The sequence below is a fragment of the Myodes glareolus genome, chromosome 14, assembly GCF_982192425.1.
Source record: "Myodes glareolus chromosome 14, mMyoGla1.1, whole genome shotgun sequence".
Lineage (NCBI taxonomy): Eukaryota > Metazoa > Chordata > Mammalia > Rodentia > Cricetidae > Myodes > Myodes glareolus.
The window spans coordinates 74,074,893-74,101,104 of record NC_142039.1 but is presented as its reverse complement, the minus strand read 5'-3'; the positions used below and the strand labels follow the sequence as shown (position 1 = coordinate 74,101,104).

Sequence of the window (26,212 nt, the reverse complement as noted above, 5' to 3'; positions counted from 1 at the left end):
TACTCAATTAAAGGGTGCAAGTACACAGCAAATGCCACCTCCCTCGTAGCAAGTCAGACTGAACCTGTGGGCCATTGTGTGCTGACTTTTTAGAAAAGGAAACTTTATTTTTTTTGAGGCAGGCTCTCACTGTATAATCCTTGGAGTCCTGGAACTCATTATGTAGACCAAGCTGGTCTTGAACTCACAGAGATCCAACTATCTCTGTCTCCCAAGTATTGGAATTAAAGATGTACACTACCACATCTGGTACTTTTATCCTGGAATCTGTTCTTTAAATGCAGCGACAGTGACCAAGTGTCAGGATTCAAGAACTGAGAAGGTACTGTAAGAGGAAAACAAACAAAAACAGCATCCTTTCTCCATCATGGTGAAATCTTAGGGACTTGCTTGAAAGAAAAGCAAAAGGCTCAGTTCAAGAAGTCTGTGCCTCCACCAAAGCATCCCTGCATTCCGTGGGTGCTTAATTAAGCCACCCCTTGCCTAAGTCAGACCCAGGCTGGAAGCCCAGGACCCCTGGTGTGGTAATATTAACCATCTGAATTTGCCTCCTGGACAGTTTTCCTGGCTCTGGTGATTGCAGCCTGTGTACTGAACTTCCACAGAGCCCTGCCTCTTTTTGTGATCACCGTGGTTACCATCTTCTTTGTTATCTGGGATCACTTGATGGCCAAATATGAGCAGCGAATTGATGAGTTCCTGTCTCCAGGCAGAAGGCTTCTCGACAGGCATTGGTTCTGGCTGAAATGGTAAATAGATCTTTCTCTCCTACTGCAGTGGAGGCACGCTGGCTCTCTCCAACACCATTCTGAAAATGTGTTCTAAAATTCCATCCTCATTTATGGGATATTGATGCTAGAAATAACCTCAAGAGCAATCCGCTATCATGCCTTCATTTGGCAAACAAGAAATGCGGGGTGAGATAGGGGATCATATGGAAGCTGTTCAGGTGTACCAACAAGCCCCTTGCTTCGACGGTAAATGTCCAAAGACAAACTGCTTATCTTCATGTTTGTGTTAGAGAAATGCCTAGATAGCTACACATTAAGAATTAGTCAAGAACATAGGACAAAGCAACATTTTGGATATACAGGGATGCGTTAGCTCTTTCAACCTTGTCCGTAGAACGTGGTCATGATCAATCAGCAGTGTCTGTCTTGACCCAGGTCAGAGAACAGCTGCACAATGCCATCTGGTTTCAGTGCTGGTTTAAAAATTGGCTTGTAAGTCCAACACAGTAAAGACCCGATGACTACGTGAGCTCGCGCTTTCATGTGTAGTTATGTAGGATCTCATTAAATTCTTTTAATAAATAGAAATCACAGATTACATTCGATCTTGAATGTTTTGTTTCACTTATTACTTACTTATTATTATATTATATATTATTTATTTTTATTTATTTATTTATCTATAGTTTTCAAACAGAAAAGGAAGACCAAGATGACATGATAACTCAGCATTTTGTTTGGGATTTTGTGTGTGTATGTGCATGCATGCGTGAGTGTGTTTGTGTGTGTTTCCCGTGCACAATGAACATAAACATTTTATATATATGTATATATATATGTATATCTATCTGTTTATATACATATATATATTTTTTAAAAGATGGACCAACTGATACCCATTACTTGCACTTATTTATTGGCTATTGAATTTAATAATTTTTAGATTAGGCTCAATTTCTCTCATTTCTTTTTATGCCTTTCATTCCTTAAAAACTAAATCTTGCTGGGCAGTACTGGCTCTCACCTTTAATCCCAGCACTTGGGAGGCAGAGGCAAGCAGTTCTCTGAGTTCAAGACCAGCCTGATCTACAAAGTGAGTTCCAGGACACTCAGGTCTACATAAAAAAAAACCTATCTCAAAAAAAAAAAAAAAGCCTAGGTCTCTAAAACTCTCCTTGATGCTGAAGATTTAGCACACAAGGTTTTGTGTAAGCCTTGAACTAAAATTATGACATTTTTCATTTTTTTCCCCTTAACACATTTTATTTAGTGGGAAATATCTATATCCATTTGTACAAAAATGTAAAAGCCTTATTACCCCTTTGCTTACCCTTAGCTAATGACCCAATGACTACAGGTCTAGTTGCAGTCTGAAGTGTTTTTTCCATCTCTGACTGAAGAAGACTCAGCCTGATGCCCCGTCTTTTCTTTGTCCCATTGTCCTTATTCTAGGCTTGCCTCAAAGCCAGTACCAAGATGAGGACATTGATAGCTCTCACCTGGGGAAGGGCTTCCCGCTCTAGGAATGGGGCTGGCTCCCAGGGACCTGACTCCCCCTTAAAAGAACCCACAACGACCCCCAGGGCTTTTCTTTGGATTCTCACCATAGGATCTCCTCTCCTTGGAGATGACCCTGTCGGGTGTTCACAGGACTGATTCTCTCCATTGAGAACCATGTGGGCTACCCTGGACACCTCCTCCATCTTCAGTCTAGTTCATCAGTTCATCTTCCCCACACAATGGCCTCTTCACCCAGGAGCCATGAGTCACCTGTCGTGTCTACCAGACTCTCACGAGGGAAGATAGGACCCCAAGTCTGACTCAGCTCTGCTGAGATCCCCTAAATACAGAAAACATGTTCTCTCGTAAAGGGAGGAGGACAACACCCATCCCAAAACCGACAGAAGAAGATGACCGTGTCTCTCAAAGACCCTATAAACAGAGACCAGACTCCTGTACAAACACCCGTTCTCCTCGTGGAGGGACGGATAGCACTGTAGCCGACTGACTGAAGCAGAGCTTCCTGGTTCTGGGGTGTACTCTCTCACTACAGCTTTCCCTTGTTGGTGTTGGCCTCATCCTGTTACTCTTGTTCTCACAGGGTGTTGTGGAGCTCACTGATCCTGGCCGTCATTTTCTGGCTGATCCTTGACACTGCCAAATTGGGCCATCAGCAGTTGGTGTCCTTTGGCGGACTCGTGATGTACATTATCCTGTTATTTCTCTTTTCCAAACATCCAACCAGAGTAAGTACAGATGGGTCCTGGGACGAGGGGTGCGTAAGACTCTAAATTAGTGGCTAAAAAAGAATCTAACTAGGCAAATTTTTCTCCCCACGCCCCACCCCCTGAGAGTCCTTAAGGTAGCGAGCAAGCGAAGGTGCTTGTCTGAACTGTTTTATTTCTAGCAATTTCCAGTTACACAAGTAAAACATCCCTCATGACCGCTCAGGGAAAGTCATTCCCTTTGACCCATATTCTACTCAACCCTGTATTTTCTGAGTTTTGAGACGGGAACTCATATATACCAGGCTAGCCTTAAATTCTTTCAAGGATGACCTTGAACCTCTGATCCTCCTGCTTCCTCGGTGCTGGAATTCAAAACAGGTGCAGCAATAGCTGGTTTATAAGAGAACTGGGGACCTAGGGGCTGAATGTTAGGCTTCACACATGCTAACTAAGCCATCTACCGGTCTTCAATCCTGTGTTTTATGGAAATTCTGTTTATGATTTGGGCTTTTTTATTCTCAAAATTTGTCCTTATACACTCCTCCCTTGTTGCATCCAATTCTCGACCCCTCCTTTTTTTTTTTTTTTTTTTTTGTAGTCAGCCTACAGCCTATGAGATGGGTTTGAATTCTAAGACTAAAAGCTTTTACCTACAAATCACAATGGCAGACTATAGAAGTTCTAAGTCCTTTCTGGCTGAAAGGATGACCCACAGAAAACACATTAATCAGAGACTGAGTTGACCTAATACAATGGAAATTATTTGCCCTGCTCGGAGGGACATCTCCATTCTCTGTGCCATCAATCCCGAGATTTTAGGTCACTCATTTCTGCTCTGAGAGAAGTGTAGACGGCAGTTCGTTTCTTCTGTCATCCTAGGTCTGCATTAGAGGTCTTTGCTCCCTTTATTGGGGAACAAGAGTCTCTCAACTGAGCTGAATTTCATCTAATTCAGTTATAAATTGTCAGATAAACAACCTTGGAACACAGAAAAATCAATTTCTACCTTTCCATTTTCCAAGTGAAGAAATAATTGTACATGTAACTTTTACAATTTGACCAGGTATCTCGGAGACAATTCTTTGTGTCCGAGGCATTTCTCAGGACTTCACAGTTACGTAATTCTCAGATTCTGCACCAAGGTTTATATAGAGTGGATGGAGCCCTGATATATGCATGTATTACAGAACAGTTCTGTCTACACGTTCTCTGAAGTCTCTTTGTAGTGAGCGGTGGGTGAACGCGGACTTGCTGCTACCCATGCTGCCGAGAATGATTGACAGCTGAGGGCCCAGCTCTAGGAGGACATTTCTAACATCCCCTCTGAGGCTCAGAGAGCATTGTGGAAGAGGGTGCAAGACAAACAGAGGATCCAGAGACAGGGAGTAGGGCCTCAAAATGCCATCCAAGGCACGACACAACCATTGCATTGAGTTTACTTGTATGGGGTCTGTCTTAGTTTTGTTTCTTGTTGCTTGGACAAAATCAACTTAGAAAGAAAGGGTTTATTTTCCTTACAATTCCAGGTTATAGCCTATTATTGTCGAATAATTAAAGTGGCAAGAACATGAAGCCACTAGCCATATTATACACAGTCAAGAGCGGAAAGCAATAAATCAATGCATTCATGCTTGAGCTCAGCTCCCTTCTCCACCCTTACACAGTTCAGGAGAGCCTGTGTAGGGAATGGAGCCACCCACAGTAGGCAAATCTTCCCACTTCAATTAATGTAATAGAGATAATTCCTAACAAATACAGCCACAGGTCAATCTGATCGTTTATTGAGCTCTTCCCAGATAGTTGCACTGCATCAAATTCATGGGTCCCTGAATTGTTACAGGCTATTGATAAATTCTGGGAAAGGCATGGTCATTGTCTGCAGTTGTGTGCCTACTGCTGAACCCACCAGACTCAATGGATAGCTCAAATCCACGGTCACACAGACAACCCTGTTTAAACTCAGTGAGTTATGAAACCAAGTAAAAAGGCAGGAATGTGAGAAAGATTTGTAAGGATAAGCAGGATAGACGGGGGTGGGAGGGAGATAGGCAAGGCTAGGGAGTGAGAGTAATCAGCATGATTATGTACATGTATGAAGTTGTCAAAGAACAGATTTAATCAATTGGGAAAACATTCTCTGCTCCTGGCTGCTTGGGTCCCCAGACACATGTGAGAATGCTCCTAAGGGGACAGTGGCCCCTTGGACGTCTATACTGAGGTCACCCTTAACTTCCTAATAAGGTAACTACAACCAAAAGGGGTCTGTTGCCACTTCTGAAGCTGTCTCCGCATGGCCAATGTTTTGTTGTTTCTTTAAGTCTCGTTACAATGGTGAATGAAGTTAGGCACAGTATTTAACGGTCTCCATCTTTCTCTGCAGGTTTACTGGAGGCCTGTCTTTTGGGGAATTGGACTACAGTTTCTTCTTGGGCTCTTAATTCTTAGGACTAAGCCTGGATTTATTGCTTTTGATTGGCTGGGGAAACAGGTTCAGGTGAGCAGTTCAAAAGAAAACTGGGTGTTCTGGAACAGGTGGTTAGGAGTGCAAAGCCAGCCTTGGCTACAAAGCAAGTGAGAAGCCAGCCTGAGCTTCATGAGAGCTTATCCAAAAAAGATTTCTTTGTGTTCTTGTACTTTTAACATTTGGGTGTAACCCTAATGACATTTTTTAAAGTAGGTAATTTATCTGTAATATTGTACCCTAATGTTAATTCCATAGCACAAATTATACCCTAATTTTAATTCCAAAGCACAAATTACCCTTGCTGCTTGAATCGAATACATTCATCTATGGAGCTGATTAAGCTGGCTGCTGTCCCTACCTGTGTCATCCATTAGCCACGCCATTTTTCCTATCATCCCATCATCCTGCCCAAGGGGTGGCACACTTCTGAGATATTTCCCCCAAATAAAGAATGGGCCTTCCTCTGTGTCTGGTGGTAACTAGGGTCATCCTCATGTAGCACCTATGACTTATGGGAGCCGATGACCACAGTTAGAACAAGGCAGACTAAGTGTCAGAAATGGCAGGAAGTCTAGATGTTGGGATGCTTTAAAACGAGGCTTCATAGTGTTCGCTGGAGGAGCAATGCTGAGAACATGAACTTCCCAAATCTGTCCGATGACTCTGCTGGTCCCCATCCATCCCCTGAAGGGCCTCAGGCTCATCTGTGGCTTGTGACTCATGGTTTGTAATGACCTCTCTCTCTCTAACTCAGACCTTTCTGGGGTACACTGATGCTGGAGCAATGTTTGTCTTCGGGGAGAAGTATACAGATCACTTCTTCGCATTTAAGGTAACTCCGGGTATCTTTTCTCTGCCTGCCTATTAAAATGTAAGGAACGCTAAAGCTGTAGACACAATGTGTTTTTAGGGATATTTTAATAGATTTTTACAAACCAGATCCTGCACAAATTTCCCTGGTATCTTGCTATGGACTAGCGGGGAAGGGTGAGGTAGGGCAGGGGCAGACTCCAAGAAGAGAGCCATTGCTTCTATGATGGGCGTCACATTCTAATGACTTCATCTAATCTTTTTTCCTTGATTATTTTATTTAATGGGTATGAGTCTTTTGTTTGCATATATATACATCACATGCACACAGTGCCCACAGAGGCCAAAAGAGGGTATTAAACCTTGTGGGATTGGAGTCACAGGCAGTTTTGAGTTGTCATGTGGGTGCTGGGAGCTGAAACTGTGTCTTCTGCAAGAGCAGCAAATGCTCTTAACCACTGAGCCATCCCTCCAGCTCCTGACTTCCTCTAATCTTAATTATTCCATCCCAGATGCATATTTAACTATCTATCATGTGAACCTTAGGAGACACACTCAAACCAACCCCATAAAGGAGTTGGAGGCTGTCCAGAGGACGACCGCTGGATGGAGACAGTCTTTAGCTCAGAGGGACTTTGCTTCTATTATGGCGCAACTAGGGTCAAAAGGGAGGCAGAGGGGAAGCTTAGTAGGAAATGCATGGTGCTTTTTGCATCGACCAGTGATCACGTTTTCACCCCACCCCACCCACAGATCCTGCCCATCGTGGTCTTCTTCAGCACTGTGATGTCTGTGCTCTACTACGTGGGACTGATGCAGTGGGTCGTCAGAAAGGTACTGGAATGAGAGGCGCTTTAGAACAGCCTCTCTCCTCTCTCTCTTAAAATTAGACTTCACTTCTCTGGGATGTACTGATGGAGAGTTAGCTCAGATTCAAAGTCACTCAGGCACTGATAGTGCATCAGATTCTTTCTACACAGACTCTCCTCTGCCACCATCTAAGTTCTTAGAACCCAATCCATAATTCTTCATGCATCCATATCAAGAATTTTACTGTGCTTGCTTTGACAGCACATATACTAAAATTGGAACAATTCAGAAAAGATTAGCATGGCCCCTGATCAAGGATGACATGCAAATTTGTGAAGCATTCCATATTAAAAAGAAGGAGGAGGAGGAGGAGGAGGAGGAGGAGGAGAAGAAGAAGAAGAAGAGGAAGAGGAAGAAGAATTTTACTTCAGTGCCCTTCAATGTGACTGTGACTTGCAACCCACTAGACATCTCCATGAAACCATAGACATTACTTCTGCAGTGAGGGAATGGAGGCCAGATGCCTGCCCAGGGAAGCAGTATCACTGTTTCCTTGTGGTTTCTACATAGGCCCATAGTCACGGCTTCTCACTGGGGTACCAAAGGTCCTCCAGGCCTTGCAGGTAGTGCAGAAACAGAAACAAGAAGAAGTTGCTTTTGCTCTGGAGAGAGTTTTATAAGCATAGAATTTTTTAAGCAAGTAAGTCATACTCTTGCTGCCCCAACAATTGACTTCTCATCTTTGCCAGAACACAGGGAGAGCTAGAGAGATGGCTCAGCTGTTAGGAACATTTTCTGCTCGAACTGAGTTCAGTTCCCATCACTCAAAATCAGGGGCTCACAGTCAGCTCCACTGACATCCTCTTCTGGCCTCTTGTCAGCATTTGCCACATGTACAAAGCATACACATGCATAAATAAAAAGTAAAAAATGAGTGTCAGGCAGAACAAAATACTGTCTTCATGCCTAGAAAACAAAACAGAGAGAGACCAACTGAGTCCCAGGATCTCCAAGGATGACTTCCAACAGCTTCAGGCCTCCCCTTAGGCTCCACCCCTTTCTAATAACACTGTGGCTGAGAACTAGACCTTTAATATGTAGATATTTGGGGGCCTCTCTATATCTAACTATGCCACAAAGCCATCACAAAAGTGGAACCCCCAAAAACATGCTCATTTGAATTAAATAGGGAAAACACTCTCAGTCACGTCCGTCTTGGTACTTCCTGTGGGCTGGCCTTGACTAGGCTGTGCCTTAGTCTTTTGCAATATGGGGAACAATAGCATCCGCTCCAAAGAGCCAAGAATGGATCCCTCAGGTCTGTTGCTTAGAGTCCTTCTCAGACCACAGAAAAGCTTTCTATCAGTGGTAGAATTCTTTATCCATTACTTTTATTTAATCTGCAGAAATCCATTTCTATAGCGCTCAAAATGAGACAATGATGCAGACTTAGACTCCAGTAGGAAGTCTTGGGTTGATTGACTTCGTAGCTGGAAGAGTCTCACGCATGTTCAGCCCATTACCAATCACCAATCTGCCCTCAACCGTTAAAGACCTCAGGGTCTTAACACAGATGAGATGTTCACTCGACTGTTAAGTCTTTGCTATATAAACAGTTCTTTGCTGACTTGATCCTTTTCTTCATTTTAGGTTGGATGGTTGATGCTTGTCACTATGGGATCATCCCCTGTTGAGTCTGTCGTTGCTGCCGGCAACATATTTGTTGGGCAGGTAAGTCGTGATCACAGAAACCAAGCAAAACAAAGCAGCTACTGATAGGGTGTTCTCTTTCCAAAGCAGGTGAAGACAAGTTCATGGATGCATCATCTTTTCAGGGTGGAGCAAAGAGCATGAAATAAGAAATCCCTAGCACCATGCACACATACACGTGTGTGTGTGTGTGTGTGTGTGTGTGTGTGCGCGCAGAAAGGGAAAGGAGGGAGGTTACGTTAGTATGGAATTGAGCTACTGAAAGCTCAGAGAGAGAACACCATTATTTTTATCAAGTCATAGGGCTTCTTGTATACACATTCTCCACAAACCTTTACCTATTCCTGGGGCCTTTGGCCAGCTCTGCAGAGGCTCGTGGCTGTTGTTCGCCTCAGACGACTCTGAGCTGCAGACAGTGAGTAGGGAACCTCTCGCTCTCCACTGCAATGCCTGTGATGATGAAGACAAAGCTACCCACCAGCAGTCCTACAGGCATACACTCAAACCTCATTCCTGCCGTGTTTAGCTGTCCACCTTCACCGAGCCTGCAGAAAGTGCCTCAGATTTGTTTCTTCTCAAAGACAAGCTTTTAGTCGACCATCCTCACTTCTCTAACCCATCAGATGAATAAACACCCCTTTGCCTGAGGGCCGTTTAAACAAAGAACTGAATCCCTCAACATTGAAGCAAACCTAAGCGATGGGCAGGTTAGGAATGGCAATGAGCCACATCACTCGGGATACATAGCTTCGGGGAAAATGGAATCGCCCGATGAGGGCGTGGGAATGCTGCCAGCAACACTGCTCAAAGAAAGTGGACTTGAGGCAAAAATCATGCCACAGAAAAATGCACGGCCCCAAATCCCAGGTTTCCAGTGCTCAAGGCAGGCTGAGCCTTCTTGGTAAGGCTGGCTCACTAGCCTGAAGCGGTCTTTAGTGTGTGTGGTAGTAATGCTTCCTTCCCTAGGAGTTGAAATTATAATAATTACAGTCATAAACTCTCTCAGGACTAATTAAGGCACCATCTTGAGATGATTGCTGGTACCTGTAGGGTAAAAGGTCTCACATACTGGGCTCCTATTTAGTCTATAAATTGAGACTCAACACATTCAATCTCACAGAACAATTAGACATAATGAGCAGAAAATTGTAAAATTGCACGCATGCGTCTGTGGCACTCAATTTGATAGTTAATATGCCCAAAGTGCTGCTGTTATTGATGGAGAGCCCCGCATTGTGGGCTGCCTGCCCTCTGTAATGAGATTCAAGCTTTTTCCACTATACCCTGGCCTGTCAGAGTCTCGATCATGAAGGGGCCTATAGATACTCGCTCCTATTCTTTTTTCTATAATGGTCTCTATTCCTGCAAAACTTGCATGAGTCTGTCAAGATCAACCTGAAGACAGAAAGTTATAGTGGTTTGGAAATCCCTACTCTATAAGGTCGGAATACTAGGTGGAGATACTTGGCCAATCCTCAGGAAAATATCCCAAGTCCTCATAGCATCCAGACCAAAGTAGGGTGGAGGACTCTGTTTAAATAGCCCCACATATTACAAGATTTACCAGGGCTACATATGCACACTGATCTAGAGTTCAAATGACCAGGACAGCAATGGTTCGGGACATGCTACAAAAGCTGAAGCGCCTTGGGCACATGTATTCTCTGCGGTAAGACTCTTTGGAGTCTAGTTAACTTACACAATGTTCGGTCTCTTCTGTTGTTACCGCTCTTATTTCTCATCACCGTTGAAAAGACCAGGAAACTGCTCCTTGTGAAACTATGAACAAAAGTTGCCCCCGGTTACGTTGGCATTTGAAGGCAGAAGCCCCAAGGAGTTGGGTACCAGAATCACCTGGAAAACTGTCAAAGTACAGACTGTAGGGGACCGGGGGCACCCTTAGGGTTTCTGGTTCCAGGTGGAGAATTTGTGTTTCCAGAGTTTCTGGTGACTGCTGGCGTAGGGCTCAGAGTCTCTCTCACCACTGCAATAGGAAATACAGTGTCAAGCATCTGAAAGGTAACATTGAGCTTTTGTTTACAGACGGAGTCTCCACTGCTGGTCCAACCATATTTACCGCACGTCACCAGGTCAGAACTCCACGCCATTATGACAGCCGGCTTTGCGACAATCGCTGGAAGTGTCCTGGGCGCCTACATCTCTTTCGGGGTGAGAATGTCTGGATATAATTAGCTTAAGTAAATCCGATTTCCTGTTGCTGATGGAAATGACACCAAGAAAGTTTCCCCTTGTTTCCCCTTCCTGATAACTGCACTTTCATATGCCTGCCACCTTCCTGTAACTATAGCAACCACTACAAAGTGAAATTACATGACAAGGTTATTTTGCCTAAAGGTTATTTCAATTTGGGGGAAACACAAAACCCATTACTGACATCAGCCAAGACAGTCTTAACCAGTGATTCTCAACCTGTGGGTCGTGACCTCTTGGGGTTGGGTGATCTTTTCATAGGGTTCACTGAAGACCATTGGGAAACACAGATACTTACATTACAATTCATAATGTGAAGTAGGTTGTAATACCAGTGGAGGAGTGCCACAGGATGAGCTAACGACGTGTACGTGTAAAGACAAAGGGTTTAGAGAGAAGAGGCAGGAGGAGGAGGGGCTGTCTGTCTCTGCACATGGCCCGGAGGTCCTTTCTCCATCTTCCTTCCACCCCAGACTCCAGCATCTGAACTGAGGATGTGACAAGATGTGGGCTACAGGAAACAGTGGTGAAGCTCGATGAATAAAACTCAGAGAGGGAAACTGGGGTCCAACCTGGAGATCAAAAAAGCAAAGCAGCCAGCCACTGGCTTTTACCTGAACCTCAGTCCGAAAATGGCGGTCCTGCCTCCAGGAATCTCAGAATGAGACTGAGAGCTGTCTCCTCCCGTCTTATGTTCCTCTCTAGGGCTGGGTTCAAACGTGTGCACCACTGGAATTAAAGGCATGTGCCACCCGGTTTCTATGGTAACTAGTGTGGTTACTGGGACTAAAGGTGTGCCTGGTCTGTAAGGCTGGCCAGTGGGGCTGTTTTACTCTCTGATTTTCAAGCAAGCTTTATTTATTTAGTAAAATGTCACTACATAACAGAATGTTCAGAGAGACGACAGCGGGGCTAAGAAATCTTTGAAAATTCTTACAACGCAGGATTAACTCTCAACCCAAATAATCAGATTTAGGTGTTGTGCTTTTTCCAAGGAGATGTCAATTGACATGAATTCCTGTCTTGTCCTCTGACTCCCGAGGCGGTAGGACTGGGCACACTGGGAGCGGCTCTTCTTCCAGACCTCCCAGGAGACCCTGTTCTCTGGCACGGGATGGAATAGGCCTCTTCTTCTCCACAGGTGTCTTCCACACACTTGCTAACCGCCTCAGTCATGTCGGCACCTGCGTCCCTGGCTGTAGCCAAACTCTTCTGGCCAGAAACAGAGAAACCCAAAGTAACCCTCAAGAACGCCATGAAAATTGAAAATGGGTAAGTCGACACATTACCTAATCAATAATCAAACAGGCTAGAGATGCCCAAATCAGCTTTGGCAATAGAAAGAAAGCACAGCCAAGAATGATATGACATTCAATTTCCCAGTGACTCCTTAAGAGTTTAAGAAACAAAACAAGCTCCTCTTTCAATACTCAGGAAAGTCTTTCTACACACCTGCTTCTGAAGCGTCCCTTACGAAGGCGCTTCTGTATAAATACACCAGTGTTCCCTGAGCCCTGCCTTAACACTGTTGGGAAATCACAAAACGGCTGCTTCCCAGGTCACCTGTGGAACAAAAAAACTGTTTCATTTCCCTCTGCTCTACGAAAAAGAAAGAAAAACTGGCAGACGGACTCCAGGAGCTAAGACGTTTCTAAGTATCTTACTAAGTCACACAATGCCACAAGTGGAAAATTCATGCCGCTCGGCTTTGTTTTATAGACAGGTTATTAAAAACATTGTATAGGGCTTGCGGGAGGGCTCAGCAGGTAAAGCCACTCACCATACAGACTTGGAGACCTATGATCCCCAGAGGGTACAGAAATATTGGTCAATAAAGTTACATTTTAAGCCTTACCCTCGTCCCACAAGACTCCCTGTTATGGATAAGGCAACTATCCCAAACACCAAAATAGGAGACACTTCTGGTCTAGATAATGGGATGAGGAAGAGCCCCCTGTAGGCTCCATTTAGAGTCAGAACCGGGAAGATTTGCATGGTTATTACATAAGGCATGCTGTGTAAGGAGACAGTCATATAGGTGAACAGTATAGTGGGGGAGGTGGGTAGATTTAAGGGTAGACTTCTGAGATTACAAGGGTTAACAGGAGATCAGAGAAGAGCCCACAGTGGGATTCAGTCTGTTGAGGGGATTCAAGACAGGGTTTCTGTGAATAATCTTGTCTGTCCTGGAACTAGCTCTGTAGACCCTGCTGGCCTCAAACTCACAGAGATCCACCTACTTCTGTCTCCCGAGTGCTGGGGTTAAAGTGATCCAGTCGTAAAGGAAGTGGCAGAGATACGGGCTTTCTTTCAACTGCTAGTTTTTAGAGCCAGGAGAGTCTATAAATACTCCCTGGTAATTACTTTTGATAAATAGTTTTTAAACTTAAACAATTTTGTCACCTCTAGGTTTTTATTATAAATGTCCCCAAGTTAGAAAGCACTATTGGGGGCTGGAGAGATGGCTCAGAGGTTAAAGAGCACTGGCTGCTCTTCCAAAGGTCCTGAGTTCAATTCCCAGCAACTACATGATGGCTCACAACCATCTGTAATGAGATATGGTGCCCTCTTCTGACCTGTAGGGATATATGCAGGCAGAATACTGTCTACATAATAAATAAATCTTTAAAAATAAAATATACAAAGCACTGTTGGGTTTGAGGCCATAATGGGTATGATACTTAGCATGCACAGAGCCCAGGATTCAATCTCCACCACCAAGAAAGGGTGATGCAGCAGTGGCGTCCACATCCACACTGAGGGTAACAGTCCTGAGCCCCACGGTGATTTTGAGACTGTAAGAGCCTGAGGGCTTTGACCAAGGCCTGCGTCTAGGGGTTCACCTCAGGCCTGGCCACTGTGATTGGGCGGTGGCTGTGCTGGAGCATCCATTCAGAGATACTCCATGGTAATTCTGGAATTCCCACTTTTCAACAAAGCGATTCAAGAAATTTCCTGGAGGCAGCAACACAGGGCGCATCCTCATCCATCCCCCTGGTGGCAAACATCGCCGTGAATCTGATCGCCTTCCTGGCCTTGCTGTCTTTTGTGAACTCAGCCCTGTCCTGGTTTGGAAACATGTTCGACTACCCACAGTTGAGTTTTGAGGTATGACTCTGTCATGTTTTGTCTCTGAACATCCTTGAGTTTTGAAGCCAGGTATGGTGGCTCATCTTTAATTCCATCACTTAGGAGGCCATGAGTTCAAGGCCAGTGTGAGCTACAGAGGGAGCCCTGGTCCCAAAACCAAGTCATGAAAGGGCAGCAGCCTTTCCTAACCAACTATGTCGTGCTCTCTCACACACTCTGGACACACCCCATCACACACACACACACACACCTGTCGTCTCACCCTGTGCTGTCTTCTGTCACCCTCCTTCCCCAGAGCAGTCATTCTCTGCAGACCTCCCCAGAATACGTGCTATTTCCAATGACCCAGTTCTAACCCAGTTTTTGCTTCAGTCTGTTTTCTATGCTGTAACAGAACACTTGATTGAGAAGCTTATCAGGAAAAAAGAATTGTTTATCTTGCCATTCTGAAAGCTGAAAATCTACCATGTCTACACATGACAGAGAAAATGAAAAGGGGGGACCAAGGAGCTGACCCTCTTCAAACAAATGTTCTCTCAAATTAGCGCATTCCACAGAGAGCTAATGCAATATCTAAGAAAGACGCTCATTGATTTTAAGGGCTGTGCATCCATTAACACCACTACATAGAATCAAGTCTTGACACCAGTTTTTTGAGGACCATCCATATGCTCCTGATACATAAAGGACAGCTAAATGTAAGGGGTTCCTTTGCCCAGAAGAGGCAGGAACAATCCAGTCACTGCAGGGGATGGGGTGGCAGAGTTAGAGGCAAACCACTTAGTGCCAACACCTGTCTCTTGCAGCTCCTCTGTTCCTACATCTTCATGCCCTTTTCCTTCATGATGGGAGTCGACTGGCAAGACAGCTTTATGGTCGCCAAACTCATAGGCTACAAGACGTTCTTCAATGAATTTGTGGCTTATGACCATCTCTCAAAAATGATCAATTTGAGAAAAGCAGCTGGACCCAAATTTGTGAATGGCGTACAGCAATATATGTCGGTATGTATGATTCTTGATCACATAAATACATCGCGACTGTTGCTCTGTCTGTTGGGAACTTGAGCGACAGCAGAACGGAACAATCTAAGAACTTGGTCTCAGCACTCATAATGAGCACAGCATAATTTTCAGTCAGGTTATCTTGACCATGTGATATATGTGTGGAGAAAGAAAGGGAAGAAGGGAAGGAGAGGGGGGAGGGAATTTAAAGACTATAAGCACATCTGTAATGAGATTTGCTACCCTCTTGAGGAAGAGTCCTGGTCAGTCATCCTCACCAACTTAGACCATGAAATCCAACATGAAGAATGGACAAGTTCAACAGAACCGCCATATAAGGGCTGCCCATGCATGTTACAGCTTATGCCAGGGCATAAATTTTACTTTTTTCAAAAACAATCCTAGGGTCATATGGGCTGGGACAGGTATTAGTGCACAGATTGGTCCAGTGCTCTCTGTGCTCAAGTGGGAGGACACCACAGGCCTCTGCTTGTCACCCTTGTGACATCCAAGGCCGGCAGCTTGGATTAGCCAGGCTCCTCTGGGTTCAGTTTCCGAGGTTTCGACTTGTGATCCTCTGACCTTGTTGCTCTACTGTACAAAGTAGCTCATCAAGGTGGGAGCATAGAGCAGGGGGACTGCTCACCACAAAGCAACTGGGAGGTAAAGAGAGAGGAAGGGACAGAGTCCCAATATCCCCATCAAGAGTGTGGCCCAGCGACCTAACTCCCTTTCCTGGGCCTAACTTCCTGTCCTCGTCTGTGCTTCTCTTGCTGTGATAAACACGATGAAAGCAACTTGGGAAAAGAGAAGGTTGCGCTTCCGGAAAGTTCATCACTGAGAGAAGCCAAGGAAAGGACCCTGGAGGCAGAGACTATGGAGGAGCACTGTTTCCTGGCTGCTCCCAGGCTCACATTCAGCATCTTTTTATACCGGTCAGGCCCACTACTGCCCACAAGGGGCCAAGCCTTCCCACCTCAGTCAGCAATGAAGAAAACACCCCACAAACATGCCGAAGGTCAACCGATAGAGGCAGTTCTCCAGTTGAGGGTCCCTCTTCCCAAGTAAGCGTGTGTCAACAAAGTTAGCTGTCACACCTCCTGAAGATTCTAACCTCCCGCCTTCAGCACCAAGGTCTTTGGGAGCAGGACTTACCTTCTTGGAGCTGATGGCTGACTGTGAAGGCCCCTTCAACACCGTGGCTTTGGAGAAACTGACTACATGCCCTGTGCCTCATCAACCTCAAAAGATAATGAGGTGCAATGGCTGCTACAAAAGGGAGGAGGGGAGATAAAATACTTCCGTCTGCGAGTGGAAACCATGGGTCAGTCACCCAGTAATCATGCAAACAGGCTCTCATCTTCTTGGGCTTTGATGGAGTGTGGAACTTAACTTGGATGAAGATGAATGTTCAATTTATTTCCTTCCAAAGATGAGAATCATCACATTAAAAAAAAAACGGAGAAATGAACATTTCTAACTACGCAGTCTCTTTCTGGAACAACACCTTGTGGAGTGAACGTCCCTGGCATTAAAGCCTATCGCCCAGTATTGAGATGCTCACCCAGAGACCTCCACCTCATCCCTGGACTCCCAGAAACCAAACATAAGGGTTATATAAGCGGAGTCACCTCCCCAGGGCATCCTCACGAGAATGACTTTGTGGTCAGGGTCGCTGTGCCCCCGAATATGGTAGGAGTGGGGCTCATGGGTCTTCTGTCCTCACTGTTCATTTTTCTGGTCAGCCAGCAGCAGGATGCGGACAGCCATCCTCATTGTTTGGCTGCCGTCTGAAGCGGTTTGTTTCCCTGCCCAGAGTAAACAATAGGCTAAATTAACCGACATGTTTGCTACTTCCCTGTTGTCAGGAGAAAGCGCTTTTGTTAATGAGCAAAGCAAGCTGCCAGTTCTGGCAGTACTAATGGGTTCTCTGAAAAGCTTGTTGGAAAGGCGGAGCCCCAGCTGTAGAAATGATTCCATTTGGGAGTGAGCCCAGCCAAAGGCAGGCACGCAGGGTACATGTGAAAACAGCTCAGCGGCCTCTGCTATTGTAGGTCGCAGTGGGAAAAGCAGTTACCCCAAATTTCTGAGCATCTTGGCTCACACACAGCAGACCATTATCTTCTCAGTACGGCCTATCTCGTTCCATTGTATAATCATTTACGTTTGGGAGCAAAAGAAAGTGGCATCGTCCCAGCCTCCTTTTCTACTGGTAAAACCCTACACAGCGTCGTCTGCACACACCTCTGCCAGGTTCCTACCAGAGCAGGCTAGTGGGGGCTGCTGAAGCGTGAGATGTCTCCTATGGGGTCTGAAGCAGGGTGCTGCACCTTTTCCTCGATCTGCTGTCCAGGGGCCTCTCAGACCTGGATGCTGGTGTGAGGTTGGTGCATCCATTTGCCATACTTGCTCTGACAAGTGTATAGGTGGCACCACTTTTACTTTTAGGGTAAGTGGCTTATCAGTCCGGTCTCGTTGATGGTTCAGGTAGACAGTGCTGTTCCGAGTGTGCACTGGGTGTAGTCATCCTGTATTCGCACTCATTATGGAGTCAAACATTGTTTATGAAGTGGAGTCTTCCAGGACAAGGCTTAGCCTGGAAACCCACTGTTGTATGATGTGGAATAGCTCAGAGCAGTTCTCAGCTTGACCTCAGCAGTGCCTTTGCCAGGGTGGATGTGCTCCACAGAAGCGGTGTGCTCCACAGAAGCGGTGTGTAACAGAAGAAACAGTGTCTTCCACAGAATCAGTGTGCTCCATAGAAGCCGTGTGCTCCGGGGAAGCGGTGTGCTCAGGAGAAGCCGTGTGCTCCCGAGAAGCAGTGTGCTCCGGAGAAGCTGTGTGCTCCCGAGAAGCAGTGTGCTCCGGGGAAGCGGTGTGCTCAGGAGAAGCCGTGTGCTCAGGAGAAGCCGTGTGCTCCCGAGAAGCAGTGTGCTCCAGGGAAGCGGTGTGCTCAGGAGAAGCCGTGTGCTCCGGGGAAGCGGTGTGCTCAGGAGAAGCCGTGTGCTCCCGAGAAGCAGTGGCTCAACAATGTGCAGAAACTTCTGTGCTTGGTCCTTCACCCTGAGAGACAGTCATCAGACCTTGCAGCCTTGAGTAGGAACAGAGCCAGCCCCACACGCTCCCTTTCGCTAACTCACTCTGTCTTCCCGTTGCCCCAGGAAAAGCTGTTCACTCTTAATTTCGAAATGGGAAACCTGACATTCTCCTGGGGTTCTCTGAGCAAAGGCAGGCACACAGCGTGGCCAGACTATCACAGGAGATCCTGTGACAGCTCAGAGTTCCAGTTTGCTGATTAATTAATTAACTTCCCTTGTGGCCATTAAAAGACAACACCCCCCTGAAGACCTACTGGCAACTAAGGATCTTTTTTTGTTGTTGTTCACCGTAGATAACTGTATTAATCAGTTTTCACTACTGTGACAAAATGGCTGAGATAGACCAGAAGGTTTAGAGGTTGTACCGTGGTTGCTTTCTGGCCAATGTGCATCATGTAGGTCAGGAATCAAAATAAAAGGCTCAGTATCACAACAAGCCCCTTCCTCCAAACCCAGCAAGCTTTTACTCCAGGAAGGGAGCAATCCAACTCGTAAAGTCAGAGCCCTCATCAGTCAAATATCTCCCAAAGATCCCGCCTCTAACCACTGCTGCACTGGACCAAGCCATCAGCACGAGCCTCTGAGGAACAGTCAAGATCCAAACCACGAGCAACCACGTTTGTGGGTTTGAATAAACAGACTGTGTTGGCATCCACGCCGTTCATCGTGATATGACTTCCTTTTCTGGCAGAGCAATATTCTATTTTGTGGGTATTTATAATTATCTATACATCCCTCTGGTGAAGAACATCTGAGTTTCTCTCAGTGTGAAGCTTCCGTGAATGAAGGTGCACAAACATTCGTGAGCAGTCTTCCTGTGGCCTGCTTTTTTATATCTCCCACGGTGTAGAAAGAGACGGTGACGGTTGAGTGTGACACCGTCTCATTGAGGGGCGCTTCCTTGTAACCACTGGCGTGGCCATGTTTTCAGGAATCTGTGGGCCCTTTGGATACATCATACATTATATACATTATATTTTCTTCTCTAGGGCTATTCAGGCAGCGTGTGTCACCTGGATGAGATGCCACTGGTTCACCAGGAGAGCTGGCACATTGTGTGACTCTCCTAACGCAACACATAAGCAGCCCAGACGTTTTACATCCTGACAAACTTAGTATAAGCAGTCTCTGCTTTTTAAAATTAGATCTTTCAGTAACTGACAAAATACCTAAAATAAAGCCACTTAAAGAGGATTTATTTTGGCTCTCCATGCAGTGGTTGGCTCCTCCCCATGGCTCCATATGCTTATTGCCCATTTGCATATCTTTTGTAGCAACGCTTCCAAAACTTGGACAGTAGTCTTCTTGTTGAACTGTAGCAGCTCTTTATATATTCCAAGTAGGTCCTTTGCCAGCACATACTCAGTGTAAATATTTTCTGAAACCCACTTCCTATCTCCACCAACTAGTACTGTGCCTTCTACAATGGGGCAGGTAACCAAGTCATACGGAACATTAGAAGTTATTAATGAGCAGGAAGTAGCTTTTCTAGATGTCAAGACCCCTAGTCCCCAGCCTGTTGTCAGTGTTGCTTGAGCCTACACCCTTCTTTCCGCTCTCCCTCAGAGGTGAGGAGCACAAGGAAACCATCAGGGGTTACCTGACAGTTCGCATTGTGTGCATTTGTCAGCATTGCTCCTGTAGCCGATTTCTGAAGGGTGGTCAGATCATGTACACATCAGTGTTTATGCTTGCTTACAGATTCGTTCTGAGACCATTGCGACTTACGCCCTCTGTGGCTTTGCCAATTTTGGTTCCCTGGGAATAGTGATCGGCGGACTTAGTAAGTGAAAAGAATATTCTTCCACCACAGCTGTGGCCTTCACAAGTCTGTCCTGCTCTCTAGTGTTCTGTCAGAAAAATGGCTCTTCAGCTGTGAAGCCCCCTGGGACCTATGTTTATCTCTGCTCTGGACTAGTTTTCCTATGCACACTCTAGTATTCAAGATAAATATGTTCAAGCATACAGATGCTTCTCCCAAGCCAATACCATCAGTCACGTGTTTACCAAGGCTCGTAGAGTATAACAGCCATCTGAAGGGAACTTGGGGACCCATGGGAGCTCACTGTAGAAGATGGTGCCATTTATTACTGAAGTCCACCGTGGGCATTGGCATAGATGGTAATAGCAGCTAGACACCATCTTGTTGTCTGTTTCTTCCCGGTAACATTGACATTGCCTCGTTCTCAGTGTCCTGTGGGCCCTTTGGATAATTTCCTGACTTGTTTCTTTTTAGTTGACCTGAATCCAGTCACTAAAGCATGATCAGAAGCTACAAATCTGGGTTTCTAAATCGACCTGCTCTCCAATGACGTCTCTTTCTCTTCCAGCATCCATAGCTCCGTGCAGGAAGCGCGACATTGCCTCTGGAGCCGTGAGAGCCCTGATCGCAGGGACCGCTGCCTGCTTTATGACAGCCTGCATCGCAGGTAGGGCTCCCGTCCTTCGTGTCCCGGGCGCCCATAGGATGGAGGGTTCCGGGAGGCAGGCTTCCAGGCTGCACATACAGCATATGCTGCCCCAGGAAGCTGAGAATCGGAACTGGGCTACACACACTGTAAAGTGAAGCGCGTGGGATGGAGTGGAGAAGCCGAGAACAGAAGGAGGGTTCTGGGATTTTGCTAAATTACGACAATAAATGGCACTCTGTTCCTTTCCAGGCATACTCTCTAGCACCCCCACAGACATCAACTGCCATCACGTTCTGGAGAGCACCAACTTGCTCAGCAACACAACCGAAGTGGTGTCTTGTTGCCAAAGTCTGTTGAGCAGGTACCTTCTATTATTCCTACACTTTCTAAGTAATGATCAACTCTATCGTGTGCCTTTTCCTGAGGGAGGTGTGGACAAATATCCGTTCACCCCAGATAGGGCTCAACAACAGACAAAAGTGGACAGTTCCTCAAGGCCATGCTTGGTGAACTGGTGAGTCTATTAGGTTTCCTTATAGAAGTGTGGGAGGCCCCCAAATGGTAGTATCAATGCGAACTCTCACGCCAGTATGGGTGATGACTTACTGAGGCTGTCGTGGAGATCCCCACTTTCAGTTGGCCTTCCACGAGCTGCAGAGTCCAGCATCTCCCAAGGTCGCATACAGTTGAGAGGTGGAAGTCGTAGATAAATTCCAGGTGAAGGCCTTTTGACCTTCCTCACCCATCTTCTTAGAGGAAATGCTAACGGCTCTCTTACTGAGACTATCGACCTAACTATCGTGATATTACTGTATTTATTTGGTTGCCATGACTACTGGGCCACGCTCCATGACGATGGGCAGAAAGGCAGATTGTGTGATCATGCTGTTTTTGGAGCGAACAGCCATACTGTAGTCCCAGCATAAAGACCACATCCATGTGTTTTCCTAGCTGCCTCTCATTTCAATTGTCACATGAGAAAACTCTCGCTATTTCTAACAACCTTGGATCTTGCTTTTTCAGAGAAGACTAGACAAATAGAAAGTAAAACACCTCTAGGCTGCTCACAAGTGTGTAGTATGTACCCCTGTGCACGGTGCGCTTTGTGTGAACAAACTCACTTGAACCTTGCAGTCCCCAATGTAAGTTTTGAGCCTTGCGGTCATCATGTCAGTTTGGCACAACCACACTTTTCCTGTGCATTTGAAGTCTTAGGGAGTCTGTGTCTAGTCGAGCAGTATTATTTCCAGCGTTATCAAGACAGGAACTTCAGGCCTGTCCCCAAAGCCAATGTCCTGGATTACTGCTGCTAGGATCTCACTCTGGCCTCACCTCAGGTCCCCAGTCCTAGTGATCTCAGTTGAACGAATTTGGATGAGGTACCCAGAGTGTAATATTTATTCCAGAGTGACGCGGAGCAGCCTCAAGGGGTGAGAGTAGACAATGGCCAACCCTCATTTTTGGATAAACTGTATATATATATGCTATTGTTTAAAGTCCTTTCCTGAGGAGTATTTTCTTGTCTGGATGATTGGCAGCCCTGTCTAGGTTAGTTCTTAAAGGGGAGGGCCATAATTTCTTCTCTACAGAAACCTTCTAACTAGATGGAGATGTCAGGATCTTCTAGGCAGTTTAAAAATGACCTGTCTCCAGCCGGGGGCAGAGATAGGACCAGATCTCACTCTTGGGACCACAGAGAATGTGTGGCAGAGCAGATGAGAAGAACTAAAGAAAGAAATCTGTAAACTCAGCCATGCCTCGCCAGGAGTTGCCTTTCTTCTGCAGATAGCAACAGAGCCTGCTGCCTCAGCCTGCGCAACAGAGCCCCGGTGCCTCAGCCTGCGCAACACCTTCTCTCTGTGGCTCTCCTCTCACACGGCATTTAAAGCTCAAGGCGGTGCAGCAGTGCTGCATCACTATTCCTTTGCCTGCCACTAATTTCCATTTGCAAAATGAGCAGGGACACAGGACTTATGGCAGAGCCTGATTCTTTGGGATGGAATCAGGTCTAGGTGACCTCAAGATTGCTATTTTCTAACTCATTACCTACTGGTTTTTTTTTTTTTCCTTTTACGGCCTCATTTTCAACTGCATCCAGGTGGCCCTGACAACTTGCTAAAGCGCACAGGTGAATGAGAGGCTAGGCTCCCAGAGACCCACACCATCCACCTCCACCCTCTGCAGTTTTGATTTGCAAAACCAGTGTTGACTACATTCTTATTAATGTACAAGCAATCTTAGATTTTTTTGAAGTTTTGGTTTGATGTGTATGAGTAGCTGCACCTGTGTCTTTGCACTGTGCGTATGCAGGGCCCATGGAGGCCAGAAGAGGGCATCAGATTCTCCCAGGGCTGGAGTTAGAGTTGGGAGCTGACATGTGGGAACTGACCCAGAGTCTTCCAGAGGAACAGCCAGTGCTCTTAATTTCTTACTCTTCTCTCCAGGCCTCTACAAGTGTTTGTTTGTTTTTATAAGAATTGACGCTACCCCATCATTGCTATTCTGAGATAAATAGGGGGAGTCCTCAAGGCCACCCAGAGTTTGAGAACCAAAAGTAACTAACCCTTGGGAATCTCTGCCTTAACCCATCCTATCCAGCCTGGGAACGAGGAAACCGGCCCCCTGTCCTTACCATTTTCAATGCATCACTGTCTACTCCCCTCCTGTGTCCTTCTGAGACCCAGCTAACGGTTTCATTCTGCTTCCCCCAGCACGGTCCTCAAGGGACCAGATGAGGTCGTCCCAGGAGGAAACTTCAGCCTCTATACCGTGAAGAGCTGCTGCGAGCTGCTGAAGCCACCGGCAGTGAACTGCAGTTGGGTCCCTCCTGCCACACCATGAGCTCAGCCATGCATCCAGTGGGATTCTGGATGCAGACACTGGGTTTTCTGCTCTGGAAGGGACAGCAAGCCTTGCTCCAGGTGGATGACTCCAGCAGGGACTCAGCTTTGATGGCAAAGAAGGAAGAAAGTCTGGCGTGCGTCCTTCTAGCGACAGTGTGTCCTGCTTCCTCCCTTCTCAGCCCACCCTCTTCCCATGGAGAGCTCCTATGATGACGTCCCAAACCGTGGTGTGTGATCGCCAGTCCAAATAATGTTCTGTTTTCAAGGATTTCATGAGAAAATATGTGTGTGTGAGCATCTATGCGGTAGCTCCCAAAAGCTGGACCGTGACTCGGTCATACCTGTTATAGTGCTCTAAGTATTTCAGAGTGATAGGATTTAAACTCATCTCAGGGAAGGCCATCCCGCCTTCACTCAATGCTCTCTGAAATACCTTCAGTTTGACTCTCACAGGAAGGAGGGCCAATCTGCAATGACCCACTCATGGGTTACCCTCTCCTTAAATCAAGAGTCCTTCAGAGGATCATGGAGGCCATGTGGAACCAAATCTAAGTCCATAAACTTCAGAGACTTCTAAGCCATCAGCTTACGGAAACCTTTGCTACCATTCCTCCCCCAGACTTTAACATCTCACAAATCTTTTTCTCCTATGTGTGAAAGGCTCAGTTTCAGGACTGGAGTCTCATGAACTTCAGTAACTTGTAAGCAGTCAGACCGCATCCTCTTTAAGTTAGTATTGTATTTTCTTAAGAATATCTCTTACTTGTTCTTTGACAGTTTTACACATGCATATACTGTATCTTGATCATGCCTAGCCCCAGCTCCCAGTCTCCCTTCCCTCTCCTCTCAGACATCGCTCATCATGACCCGTCTCCCCTGCGTGTCCTCTCTTTGCTCTGTAACTCACTGAGTCTCGCGCTGCCTGCTGGGATGTTGACTTGATCTTCTGCAAGTAACCATATCTGTATTAAAGCTCGGGAAGGCAGGCCCGAGGCGTGTCCAGAAGACAGTATTTCACTGTGATCGTCCCATTGCCTGGCTCTCACCAACTCCCCACCCTTGTGTGTTACTCCTGTGTCTTGAGGGAGTTTGTAGAAATGCCTGGCTTTTGGATGAGCACTCAGTAGTCACTAATTCTCAGCACATTTATCAATTAGGAGTCTCTGAATTGCTGAATTTGGACTTAATCTATGTGTCCATTTCTAGTATCCAGACCAAAGAAGCAGCCCCTATGGGGGGGCTCACTGACCTTAGAAACAACATGACACCTCCTAAAACTTCTGCTGGGAGCCAGATTTGGCCCACTCCTGTAATCCCAGCACTTGGGAATGGAGACAGGAAGATTATGAGTTCCAAACCAGCATAGGGTACCTAGCAAGACCGTGTCTCCAAGCAACAACAACAGACTTCTGCAAGGTTATAGCACCCTTCCTTTTTACAATATGCTGTGAGCCAAAGACCTGTGGCACTCATGGTATCTGTGGCCACAAATGAATTGTCCTGTCACGGGAAGAGAACCACTTTAAAGAAATAATACAGTGGACTACCAAAGTGCCTGATATCCATGTCTCTGTCCTTGGGTAGACTGTATTTACAGGCCTGCAAATTATTTAATGTGCAATTTTGTTATGTTCTTGGTGACAAGATTGTAAAACATTACTCCTCAGTCAGAAAGGCCTGTAAAGACCAACCACGAAGGGAAATCAATGCTGACTGAGACGGGAATGCCTTTCATCGATTCTCCCATCAATCAGCAAGGCATCACACGTGCTTTCTGAACTCAGTGTTCGGGAGAAGTCAGCAGAGCAGTGCAGACACTACGCCAAGGAAAACCTCAACACCTCTGAGTCACACGGGGACTCCAGAGGGAGAGAGTCGCCGGGAAAGGGTGATGCAGCACCTTAAATGATTGATTGACTGATTCTGTCTCCCTTCTGAGCATGCACAGGAGCGATTTTTAAAATAATCTACATGTAAATAGAATTATTTGTGGTTTTTGCTTTATGTTTGGTGGAATGGAAGGAGGAGTTGCTAATCCAAAGGACATTTTATTCCTGAAGCTAAAAGGTCAAGATAGTTCTGGTTTTTTATTATTTACATCAGTCCCAATCTTCAGACTTTTAGGAAAATCCGTTCGCATGCCTTTGTAAGCCTTAAGGTTTCATTGCAGCCTACGGTCCAACATCACGAGTGGCAATTATTCCTGCGTTGTTTTTGTCTGCCGTAGCTATTGTCTTCTTTCTGATGTTTGCTAACGCACTGATTTTTTTTTTCTCTAGTATGTTTTTCTTCCTGAGAACCACTAAGAGAACCTCTTGGCTGCTTCTAGTGTGCCTGTCTGTCAAGCTATTTTTTTTTTAATTTTGTTTTTGGTCATTGTAGTTCCTTGAATGTTTAACTCTTCTCTGAGCCTACTGGCTTGCTTCAGGGAAATCAATTGCCTCTGTGTTTGTCAACAGGTTTTCCTCCTGAGTTTGTAAAAATGGACATTTGTGATGAAAACAATTATTGTGTTCAAAACTGGAAGAGAAAAACCTAGCATATGTAATAGTTTTATATAGACATAACTAAGCATCTTTCTCTCCACTCTCTCTGGCCAGCAGAGTCAAAGAGGTCACTGGTAACTGACTGGTATATGCACCTTGCTTCTCGTTGATACAAACATACAGAAGCATGAAGGGAGTGGGTGACCCCAAAGACCGAGCATTTGCAGGCTACATCCCACTTCCTCTTTACAGCTGGTGAAATACCTGGAATATTCCTACACCTTTCGGTGTAGAGTTCTGGCTTTAGCTCTTCCTT

The 26,212-nt window shown here is 45.8% G+C and overlaps 1 protein-coding gene and 1 non-coding gene across 3 annotated transcripts in view; both read left to right on the top strand.

Annotated features, from left to right (window-relative positions):
* Positions 1-25,393, top strand: part of Slc28a3 (solute carrier family 28 member 3) — a 52,719-nt gene extending 27,326 nt beyond the window's left edge. For both annotated transcript variants that reach the window (XM_048447676.3, XM_085699632.2), the window contains exons 5-18: positions 560-749; positions 2,833-2,977; positions 5,340-5,453; positions 6,178-6,255; positions 6,987-7,067; positions 8,694-8,774; positions 10,797-10,922; positions 12,106-12,236; positions 13,904-14,072; positions 14,861-15,058; positions 19,858-19,939; positions 20,487-20,585; positions 20,817-20,928; positions 23,279-25,393. In XM_048447676.3, the coding sequence (XP_048303633.3) occupies positions 560-749; positions 2,833-2,977; positions 5,340-5,453; positions 6,178-6,255; positions 6,987-7,067; positions 8,694-8,774; positions 10,797-10,922; positions 12,106-12,236; positions 13,904-14,072; positions 14,861-15,058; positions 19,858-19,939; positions 20,487-20,585; positions 20,817-20,928; positions 23,279-23,408 (1,736 nt within the window). In that variant the 3' untranslated portion in view covers positions 23,409-25,393. The remainder of the gene's footprint in view (positions 1-559; positions 750-2,832; positions 2,978-5,339; positions 5,454-6,177; positions 6,256-6,986; positions 7,068-8,693; positions 8,775-10,796; positions 10,923-12,105; positions 12,237-13,903; positions 14,073-14,860; positions 15,059-19,857; positions 19,940-20,486; positions 20,586-20,816; positions 20,929-23,278) is intronic.
* Positions 7,289-7,395, top strand: LOC125409110 (U6 spliceosomal RNA). The gene has a single exon (XR_007234690.3). It is a non-coding gene; the product is annotated as a U6 spliceosomal RNA (small nuclear RNA).
* Positions 25,394-26,212: the final 819 nt, after the last annotated feature.